Here is a 12390-nt window from a genome sequence, read left to right on the forward strand (position 1 = left end):
ACGTAACAAGATCCTTTTAACAGCTTTATTTCGTCCAGAATATTCTCATCTTACTTGATCTCACGCAACTCGGCTTCGGCGCCATCATATGAGCTAACGACATACCATAAACAAAATTATGTAATGGATCGGTATATTAATGTATGTCAAAAAATTTTGATAACATATCATTTGTGGACAAAACCTTGAAGAACCGAGCCAAACATTAAAATAGCTTTTTTACTGTCTTTACTTAAAACCTGGGGTTTCCTACGACAACAAAGTTTTCTAAGAAATGATGAGCAATTAATATCAGAAATCGTTTGACAAAGAAAGTCAGTACGATGTTTTGATGACGCAGCGATGCAGTCTGGTCCGATATTACAGTGCAGGCCATAAAAAACGAGGCAGTTTATACAAAATGTGATAAATGAGTCATAAATTTACAGTTACGACCGAAGTTTAACAACGTTTCACGCGAACTGTATAAGACTGATTTTATCAATTAAGGGCACGGAGAAATCGCTGATTTTAAGTAAGGCTTATATTTAAAAATGATGATTTTTAACGTTGTTAAGAAACTTGTTTGAAGAATTCATTACGAGGAAATTAATCCTTTTCCTAGACTTTTAAATATACAATAATAGCATTTTCGGTTAGTTCAACATAGCATAATCTGTAACCTTGCCTCTACAAGAACATACACGTAACAGTACAACATTTTAAATAGGCTGAAGCTTTAATTATCCACTGTTATCAATAATTTTCAAATAAAACAATTAACTTCGATATTAACATTTACGAATCTCGAATCTTCGGCAAGATGAACTCAAATAATGCTGTTTATATTTTTCCTCATTTCACCAATAAACTGCGCAATATAGGAGAACATAAAGATAATACTTAATGATCAATATGAAAAGGTCTTTGTCGACACCACCAATAATGAGATTTTATCGAGTAATACAAGTATACTTCGATGAAGTAACATCAGTGGCAAAATTATATCTTCAATCCTTAATAATATTTATAAATGCGAAGGTAACCCTGTCTGTATGTCGCGATTTCACGCAAGAATTACTGCCCCTATTTAAATGTCATTCAGTATACAGATAGTCTAAAGCCTGAGACAAGACCTAGGCTATTTTTTATGCTAGGCAGAACCGCGGAACGGGTACAACCAGCACTATGTATACATATAGGCGTCCGTGATATAAACGTGTAAAGTCAATGGTCACGTGCTCACATCTCATAGTCACGAGACAAAGATGCGAGCTCTAGCTTATGAATGGACCAACAGGTGGCTAATTAATGAGAACAATCTGTTTATTCAAGTACATACGTCTAGTTGTAATTTATTGATCGTTAGTTAGCTAAAATGTTCTTTATTTCCGTGTCATAATTTGCACATATTTCTTTTAAACACAAGGTTGCTACTGTCGTAAAATATCTTTATCTATTTATCTAATTAAAAATTTGCAAACATTGTTTTATTCGGTAACAAAAGAGCAACTTAAAGGTTAATTCCATGCAAGCAGTGCCTAAGTAAATCCATAAAACAAATGCCAAGGGTGGCCGTCCTTGGCGGAGCCCTGACCCGCCTCACTTGTACATAAATAACTTCTTCGATCCACAATCTGACAGCTTGACTAATATAGTCCCTTGACGCAGTTCCATAGAGCTTTGATCTTCTACGTGGGTATTTTAATCTATACTAATATTATAAAGCTGAAGAGTTTGTTGGTTTGTTTGAAAGCGCTAATCTCAGGAACTACTGGTCCGATTTGAAAAATTATTTCAGTGTTAGATAGCTCATTTATGAGGAGGAAGGATATAGGTTTCTTTTTATCCGGGTTCGTGCAGAAGTTCCCACGGGATGCGGATGAATCCTAGCTATAGCATACAATTTTACCCTAATCTCGGGAGAACCACTCTTCGCAATGAGGTATAAAGTAGGTATCAGGCTCTAGCAATTAAAATTTAATTAAGATGTGTTTTTTTGTGTTAGCGTGAGAACCAAACAAACAGACAGAGTTATTTTCATTATATAAGTAAGGACGATATATTACTCATATATCTTAAATCCTACTTATCCTACTTATATTATAAATGTGAAAGTTTGTGAGAATGTATGGATGTATGTTTGTTATTCAATCACGCAAAAATGGCTGGACCGATTTGATTGAAATTTGGTATGTAGATAGTTGATACTCTGGATTAACACATAGGCTACTTTTTATCAACACTCCACGCGGGCGAAGCCGCTGGCGGAAGCTAGTATTGGATAAGCCTCAAGTAATTTTAACAGCAAATTCTTCCACAAAGTTCTATTAAAAACATCACAAAACCAGTCAGTGAGTAATTTTAAATAATCTTGCGAAATACTTTTACTGCCAATGTTTACACTTTTACTTGTTTCTACGACATTTCTACGAACTGCGCATATTTACTTTCGTAGTTGAATACCTACTTGTATTCGTTGAAGAGGGTGAATAAGTGTTTTTATTAAGTCGCAAACTCCTAAGTGTGTAAATATAGAAAGTGTTGTCACTATGTTAAATAAGGTGATTCATCAGATCTGACGTGTAATGGTGCCCATCAGGGCCAAAACCGGCGGGATTGTTCGAAGCGTTACTGCGGCGCTAGTACATAAAGGGCTTAAGAAGAAACATGGTGGGTTTTATTTAGCCAGAAAGAGTCTGACACTCCCCCACGCTGCACCCACAGCGGGAGAGAAGATCTGATGAGTATTTAGTATTTAGCTTTATCAGCGAAATGCTAAAAGAAACATTGGAATTTTGTCAACAAGTTACTTATCAACAAATTCCACAAATGCATTATTGCTCTGGTATTTTATCAATTGACAGGAATGCAATGGCATTTAGTTTTGCCCTAGTGTCGACAGGTATACTAAGATAAATTAACAGCAACGTGTTTTCAAAGTCAAAGTTTTTTCTTTTTAATTTCAAATAGGCCTATAACAGCTCTTTCGAAATGTCAAGCTAGTTGCACGGTTTCTAAGAGTGGGTCTCATGGAGAAGAAACGGCAAGAAACTCCATAGACACTCTTTAAAAAAACCTATCTTTTAGACATTAAATTTTAATAAACATCAATCAATGATATCACATTAAAAAAATGAATCATTTCTTTATTTATAAAATCTATAACGCTTATTAAAAGTCACTGCGCCGACTACGTGCCGTTTTGCATGACCACAAAATTATCGCGTTCCACATCAATATCCTGCTTACGTTTGTAAGCAAAAAAGGCGTTAATTATTCAGCCTAAGTTATTAGTAAATATTTGCTAGATATGGAAGAAACTTAACCAGTTTCCAGTGAAAGCAAAACTTAAACAAGTTCTGTGTGATATTTTAGAGATCTCTTTCACTCACTTTTTTAGTTAGTCAATGTATTTGGATTGTTTGGTGTCAAAATTAACATAAATCATAGAAAATAACACATCAGTTCAAGATAGTGTTAAAACTTGACATAAAAAAAAATACAAGGATTTACATCATCATCAAAGTCAAATGTTTTTATTTCAAATGAGCTTTTGTGGGCTCCTATGAAACGTCACACTAGTTGCACGGTTCCATGATCATCATCATCTGCCTTTTTCTCAACTATGCTGGCGTCGGCTTCTAGTCTAACAGGAGCGACTGCTTGTCTGACCTCCTCAACCCAGTTACCTGGGCAGCCCAATACTCAAAGGATAAGGATGTACTTCAAAATAACAAAAAAAATATAGTGAACTTTCAACAATATTTATCAATTTGCATGACGCGCGAAAATACCACCCACAAAACACAATTCGGATGCAAAACCAGCATACGGAATAGGATTTTAATGGACATAAGCCAATTCAAAATTCACGAGATGAACCGTAATCAGACATGCAAACATTAGGATTAAAGATGACATAATAAAACGCACGTGTGTTAACAACACGAAAAATTAATAAAAACTTGAAAATAATAGTCATTATTAATGACGAATATTATACGAATGGATAATAATATGTAATTATTATCTGTAGAGCTTTTAAATAAAACTACTTTTACGGATTTTATCGCGTTATATTAATATTATTTAACCCCGTGACCATGGATGCTGTAAAGGATGCGAAACGTCGGGATTAAATAATATTAATATAACGCGATAAAATAAGTAAAAGTAGTTTTATTTAAATGTCTAATATTCGCGTAAGTGTCAGAAATCAATATCTGTAGAGCTATTAGTAATATAAAATATATTCCTCTACGTAAGTCATTTCCATCATTTCTAAGCTGCATGAAAATTGTAGAGCTAAGAACACATAGACAATATTCCCTTATTGTTTTTAAAGCTAAAAATGTGACCACATAATCTCTCAAAAATATTTAGATCAACTACATATAATTTGAATACATATTTACATAAGTTAAAGTAAATAAGGCACACAAAATATTAGCACCTATTAAACGTTAGTTGACAGCCGTCGCGACCGAGCCACGCGTAAATTGGAACGAGTCACGTTTCTGTTCTCTAAGCTTTCCACGTTGTATACAATACACCGCTGATTGGTTCAGCAAAGAAAGTTTAATTTAGCACTTCGAATTAAAATTCACGCGCCTTATGAAATTACTGATAAAAACGATAAACAACTTTGATTGGTTTCCTTCTGTATTTGCAATTTCGAAAATGAAATACGTCATCGACTCAACAAATTGGATCCTGTATCGATTTCTTGAAAAGTCGTTACAAAGAAATCTGTTTTAATATTTTTCCTGTCAAATCGTCAACATTGTTTTCATATTCATTTAATCCCCATATCAATATGAATGAAAGATACAATGTACAATACAGCCAATGTTGTCATTACTTAATTAAAAACTCACGACCAAGTACATTCACATTACATTGTATAAGATTAATAAGATATCGTCTTACAAATAAAGTGCTAAAATCAGGAAACTTGGTAACATTGAACTGGTGCCAACTGCTGATATTTTTTCCTTTAAGCCGGCATTAACTCTTGAATTCTTAAGGTTTGGGACATGCAAAGGTATTGAATACTAAAATATTCGCGCGTAAGTTGTTATGCCACCCATCGACATCGCATCATGTACAGAACATTCCAGAATTTACTTTCGAAACGAAATAATGGAGGCAGAATGAGCAAGAGCAAGTTTTCGGAAGATTCCACGCTTGCATTACCTTTCATATATTTTTTATTGAAGAATCGTTGTAAGGATAGAGCATGATGCTAAAGTGTATTACTGATCTTAGCGTTTAGGTAGAAGGTTAGAGCTTAAGATATTTATGTGATGGTCCGGCTCAGATTTTTTAAACTTTTATAGCCCATCCAAACTCGATATGGTAAAAATAGAATATTAACATAACCAAAAATAACTTTCGTCGACACATCAACGCTTCAAAACAGTTTACATCATCTCGCACATAACTAATGTTCCTTACATAACGAAGGATTATCATAATTTATCTCGCCACGTAATAAATAACTTTCCATCGAGGAAAATGAGCACAGGTTGGTTTTTGTAAGCATCGTATCAGCATGCAGCATAGTGGACACTTTCGATGCGATCGCTGGCTCGCATGACAATCGACCTTTCGCGAATTTGAGAGTGCATATTGAACTGAAACGAATTGGCAACGAAAGGACTTCCTTTGTTGCAAATCTTTGAGGAAAACCGCAACAGGATAAAAATTTTGACCTGAATTGATTGATGGTTCAGGTAGGCTAATAAACACCTGATTTAAAAAAGGATAACGTAAGGTTAAGATAATTCTATCTTTTATCTTGTTTTTATTGGCAAATCAATCAAAACATCGCAAATTTTGAAGGACAAATCAAATAGTTTTCTATTCTTGTACATTTTGCTGGCTCTAGAAGTATAACATTTTTTGTAAGCAGCTGCGAACTATCTTTGTAAATAAAACACAGTTTGTAATTATAGTTTCAGGGTCAAAGCCTTTCTTAAACTTGAAACACAACATTAACTTAAAATTCAGTGTCAATGAACTTCTTTTCATAACACTATAGTTAGCCAACAAGGAAAAATAATGTAATGTAATAATGACTACAGCCTTGCTTGTCTACTGGCCATGTTGGACACCAAGATATAAAACGTACTGACTAATTGCGCAATGTTTTGTATCGTAAACACAATAGAAATTATTACTGTCAATGACCCCTGGCCTGTGGCAGTATCACATATAGATTTTTATATACTAAGTTGTTTCAGTGCTATTACAGAGCCGCATCTACGCGTGACCTAAGTCTGGAGAGAGAGCCGATTCCAAATGAGTTCTTCTGTATTAACTTTTAGTGAATTTTATACTGTAGATAGTTCCTGGAGAACGGAGCACGAATTGATTAGCGTTTCTGTTCTTATTTTGTAAATAAAGATGATAAAATAAAAAATCGTGTTATTTCTGACCTTAGCTCACCCTAAATCAGAAGGTAACTTTGTCTTTGATCGTAGAAAACCCCTTTTTTGTCTGGCTTTGTGTTATTTACTTTATTTCTTTATTTAAAAGTAAATCAACCTTTAAAGGTTATAACACATTAGCATAGATGTGGTAATAATGCAAAAAAATGTAAAATAGGACAATTTTATTTGTGACCTTATCTAGAATCCAGGGTCGAAATATAATGATTTAATTCAACAAATTAAAATTGTGAATTAACCTTAATAAAATGGTGTTGTTTTATGATTGCCCTTGATATACACTTTTATATAATACTAGCTATCGCCCGCGGCTTCACCCGCGTCCCGTAGCCGGATGGTGACAAAAACTATCCTAAAACCTTCTCCCGGGTCTAAGTCCCCTCTAATCTTCAGTCAAATCGGTCAAGCCGTTTTCATGTTATGTCGTGACAACGGAAAGCGGGTTTAATTTTTATATACATATATATATATAGATTTAAATGCAATTTTGTGTTTTTTTTGTTGATTTATAAATAAACTAGGAAAACTACTACTCCTAGTGCAATCCCATTTACATCCATAGGGTTTACCCACAACAAGGAATATAATTCATATTGACTTGAAGATGTTCATGAACCCATCTCGCGCATGACACACACTCTTAGCTTCACCTACAGTAAGAAAGAAAATCTAAACATTGCTTTTATACCACTCCTGAACGAACTTTTAGCTCAGTTAGTACTCAAAAGTTTTGCATTTACTGAATATTACGTCGTATCTTTCAAAACAACGAAAGATCTTGAGAAATTCAGCTAATAATGAAAATAAATGTTTTAACTTACGTAAAGAGGGAATATTATGCCGATTAAATATGACAACATTTTGACCTCCTACTGACTAGCTAAGATTCCCACGGCAGATTGCTTGAGGAAACTGTCAAATACTGTCTTGACATGTAAATGTAAGGAATTTATATGAACCTGTGTAGTGATTTATTTGCGCGTGCACATGCAAATATGTGTTCCATGCATATATGTGTGATTGATTGACAAACATCACAGTTGTCACTGGGTTTCCAGAATACTAAACGCGGCTTTGTAGAGGTATCGAGAAGTATTCGATTGAAGATTATATTTATTGAGGTTGGTCAATATTGACTGGGTGACAAGACTGATGACTTGGAAATAAGACCGAAACGTTTAAAATAAAGAATAGATGTTTGTCAGTATGGGGTGATGCACCTTATTTTTAACTTTTTAGGCAAAACATTGGCAGGTGCACAGAACGACTATGGTGTGGTCACTAAAAAATCTCTGTGTGAAAATCACTTGTTACAAACAGTATTCGTCTACCTAATGAGAGGGTTAAACACTAAAATATTTTGCCGCACGTTAACTCAATAACTTTTGTGATTTACATACTTTGTTTTCCATCCTAAATACTTACATAAAAATACCGAGGTTATTGACTGATTTATATGTGTAGATATACATAGCTTTGAAGGCAGTTAGTAATAAGTAAGTAATGACGCTATATTATTTTGTATCGCCGTAAACTCGCACCAACCATTACTTACTAAATATGCACAGTTAATTACGAATATTTGCGGACCGTGATATTTTAATTAATATTAATATGCGATTGTGTCCTTAAAGCATGTTTGTATGCAGATTTGGTTCACCTTTATTGGTGACCCTGAATAATTTAGTTATTTCTGTAAAGTTTAAGAGAATACAATAAGAAATAACAACATATCTGGTTGTTTTTCTGTTCAAATCCGCGGTACTTTGATTTTGGTATGTTTACATATAAGATTGAAAATTTATATGTGGAATTAATTATTCATTACTAGCTTTTCGCAGCGGCTTCTCTCACGTTTCGTGGGTACTAGTTTCTGCACCCGGCTAAAGAATTCGAATACAGTTAATGATAAAACAAAGTGTACAAAAAATACTACAGCTTTCACCAAATAATTTTGCCGGTGTTATGTATCTAAGCATAATATTCCTCGCGTATTCATTTTAACTGCCGTTTTGCAGAAACTAGCAACAAACTTCGGACAAATATCTATGTTACTCGCCGAGAAATAAGCTTCGTAATGCGTAATTTAACATTATAAAGTCGTGCACGACTTCAATAAAGTCAATTGTCACGTCATGGTGGTGACGTCATTGCTAACCGACGCACAATACGACCACCATTGTCAGTATTTAGTTAAAGCATAGTGACTTGTGAAATCCTAGTTACTTACGTAGGTATCTGATAATGTTAGGGTGGGTTGGTAAATTAACTATGACGATAACCAAACCATAACCAGCCGTGTAATTGCCTCCCATTGGTCAAATCGGCGGAGCTGGATATCAATTGATTATCATTAAGTAGTTTAACAGTGCAGAACACCCTTAATGATATACCATGATGGCAAAGACATTCTTTGAATACACCTACCACATTACGTATGTCTATGAGATCTCAAATCAAAGTTGTCATTAAAAATTAAGGCATTCACAATTCTCATGATTTATTTGAAATAGGTATGAAACACTGGTACTGAGCTCACAGCTGCATCCGATTAGTCTGGAAGCTGACCCTAGCTTAGTTGGGAAAAGGCTCGGGAGACGACCATGATTTGAAATAGGCATAAGATAGTCCTTTATCTATGAACATACACTAAGTATAGTTACCGGCACGGATATTGAGCTCTCGGCGGAAGAGTGGGGATCGCTTTGCGCACCGTACGCATAAGGCAATAAGGCAGTAAATCGCTTCTGCGCAGGTGAAGGTCAGGGCTCAATATCCGTGCCGATAACTATAGTTAGAAAACTACCAATACATTCTACCATAGACATGTTATTATGTTATCAACAGCTGATTAGGTACATATATTATGTTTATATAGTACAATCAATTTCCTGCTTTGATATAATTATTGAGCTCAGGATTTCTTTTTTTTTATTACTAGCTGTTTTCTCACGGTATCACCTGGGTCCCAAGGGAACTTCTGCCAGTACTCAGATAAAATATATCAGAAATAATGTAGTTTTCTAACAGTCAAAGAGTTTATTATATTGATTCAATAGTTTTGGAGTCTTTAGACTACACTAAAACAAACAAAAAATTGTTTCCTTTTTAATATATTAGTGTAAACTTGAAAATATTGTATTGTGTAGATTGATCACAAAATACTGAATGAGATTACTCATTATTTTGTGTGACTTAAAATGAAAAAAATATTCTTGACTGACAACAGCCAGAATAAAAATAATCTACAGATATAATATTGTAATTATCCTGTTTGCTAATTATATACAAATTAGGTATTAAATATATTGTTTCTGTTTTGTTTAATTTATACCTATTTTATTTTTCCTTTTAGCTTAACAATGACATAAATGAATTACCTACCAACACTGATTCAATTACCTACCTATACCTACTGCTGGAATAGGTGACTGTATGAATAGGTTTTTTTATTCAGATAAATAATGCAATAATATCAAATTCTGATGTTGTTGTTGGGGAGTTACTTATGCCATTTTTTTATCCCTATAATAACATACTGGAAGGTGTTGAATCATGTTTGTTTTGGGGCGGTAGGTATATTGTTTTGATTTGTGAAAAGTCTAATTAGAATTATTCATTTTATTTTTTGTACACTAAATTGTTTATGAAGATGGTAGCTTGTTTATTGGTCTTGTTATCTTTTAGAACAACTGTCACTATAACCTAGTTTGTTATTCCACTTAAAATTGTTTGTTGCAACTGTCATTATGCAAGTTTCACATGAATCCGGCAGCTAAAATACTAGAGATTTTATGGTTAGGTAACAGGTTTGCATCACAATGCCAACTCATCAATTCATCTAGTAACTAGTTGAATAGACTTGAATGCCAGAGTTCATTGTAATCAGACCTCACCTAGGCCATCAGCATAACATACAAGACAATGATATACATCTACTTTATTATGTCAGCTGCCTCTGTGAGACTGTGCCAATTTTGTTTCTTGTCCTAATGATCTAAATAATTATTGTTCATAGACACGCTGCTATCGGCCGGCGCCTACTGGGGGTCAAACGAAACGTTATGCACGCACCAAGCTATTAATATAGAGTTATTAACATCTGCGGTGCCAGATAACTGTACAACCGAGACGATGCAAGGAAGTGGATACTTGAACAGCGCTCCAGGATAGGACATTTGATTGCAACACAAAGCAACAAATTGGACTCGTATGAGCCGCATAGCACACAATACTGAACTTATTGATATCGACGCACGCTGCCGATGCACAGCTACGTGTTTCGTAACAAAGAGCGGATCGTATGACGGCCTGACGGTGCAGCGCCGCGCACCAGTGAAAGTGACTCCAACCACACGCACCGCCTGCGTTCACGGTCACTACCCAAACTAAACTAAATCCTAGAATCTCCACGATCGACCCCACCGTGCCACTGATAACAATATCATCGCCCACAACCATAACATCTGACAATTGTAACGGTATTCTTACTGTACACTGTATTTTTTATCGATAAGACTAGGAGACGAGCTAAGTGTGGCATAAACTCACCTTGTAATAGACATCCATGCGGACGGTATCTGGTAGCCCGTCGAGCACATTCCTGCCACACTTTGATTTCTGCAAATAGTTCACTAAATTCGTCAAGCACAGCTCGTACAAATTATCGGGTATTTTCTTTGCGCGCAGCGCCGACGAAGACGCGTTCGCCATTTTGCTAAGATAAAGGAAAACTCGATGCATTTTGCTCACTTACACACCGACGCGTCACAGCACAGCGGCTAGGATTCGCACGAACTTCATGTAGTACGTAATCAGCAACATTTCTATTGGTTGATTTTGAGCTTACTAAGTAAGCACATAGTTAAGCTTATTTCTGATTGGCTATTCGATTTGACAGGTAGTTCCAGAGAGATGTGGCATCCTTTTCTATCCTATTGTATGAATTGAAGAGATACGAAACAAATCGTTCGGATAAGAATGAGACAGATTGAGCATTGGGCATTGTTTAGCGAACAGCTGACTCGGGAGCTGTCAACAAGACCAAACGAGCTGTCAGCTGACAGATCTGAAACTTTTTACGCATTTTGCTTCAATCTTCAATCGATTTGACAGATATTCGCAAGGCAAGGAGTTTATGTAATCGTGAAAACCCAACAAAGCACTAAAATATGCAATTGCGGGTTATATCAAAATCAGTAATACAACAACGAGGTTTACCAAAGGCGAAGCTTTTCGATATAGGAATGTAGCAAAGTAGCTGTAATCGCCCAATATCCGCCCGCTTAGTCAAAGTATCGATCAAACTACATTTGTTTGACATGGAGATATGGACTCTTCTCTAAGCAAAGGAGATTGGGCAAGAATGTATGAAGTTTGGTCCAAATGTCCACCACGAACGAGACCTATATAATTAAATAGTCCACTTAATTTAGAGTTACTTTTACTAAGAAAGTAAAAAAAAAACAATGCCAAAAAAAAGTTACAGCCAAAAATGTTAAATATTCTTAATTTTCGGTAGTTTTTGAATGTTATCATTATTATTTTTATTTTATTTTATTCCACTTCCATTTCCGCACTTTATCTAAAGAAAACTAAGATGAGTAAGACACGTTTGCATATAAACAGCCCATATTTTTTTGCCCGATGGATGTACGAATCACTAACCAAATGAGGCGCCAGAAGTGCTTGAATATGCTCAGCGGTGCCTGGATCTAAGAAAGTTAGATGTAACTGGTGGTGTCTTCTCTCTAATAATGAACAAATTCTATTTGTCAGAAGTTACAGAAAGTACGAAAATCGAACATCATGAAAATTAATTGAAAAAATCTATAAAATGTTTTATTTGATTTTGCTATAACTTTTTTCTGGCATTATATTTTTTTTACTTTCTTAACAAAAATTGTTCTATATTGTAACTATGTTGTTCTTAACTAAAATTGTTATTAACGTGCTA

General features: G+C 34.9%; 1 protein-coding gene across 1 annotated transcript in view; it reads right to left on the reverse strand.

Moving 5' to 3' along the window:
* LOC124637462 (amyloid protein-binding protein 2) overlaps positions 1-11211 on the reverse strand; it is a 51243-nt gene extending 40032 nt beyond the window's left edge. The window contains exon 1 of the mRNA XM_047173961.1: positions 10986-11211. Coding sequence (XP_047029917.1) covers positions 10986-11177 — 192 coding nt within the window. The 5' untranslated portion in view covers positions 11178-11211. The remainder of the gene's footprint in view (positions 1-10985) is intronic.
* Positions 11212-12390: the final 1179 nt, after the last annotated feature.

This window comes from Helicoverpa zea, chromosome 16 (genome assembly GCF_022581195.2).
Source record: "Helicoverpa zea isolate HzStark_Cry1AcR chromosome 16, ilHelZeax1.1, whole genome shotgun sequence".
NCBI lineage: Eukaryota > Metazoa > Arthropoda > Insecta > Lepidoptera > Noctuidae > Helicoverpa > Helicoverpa zea.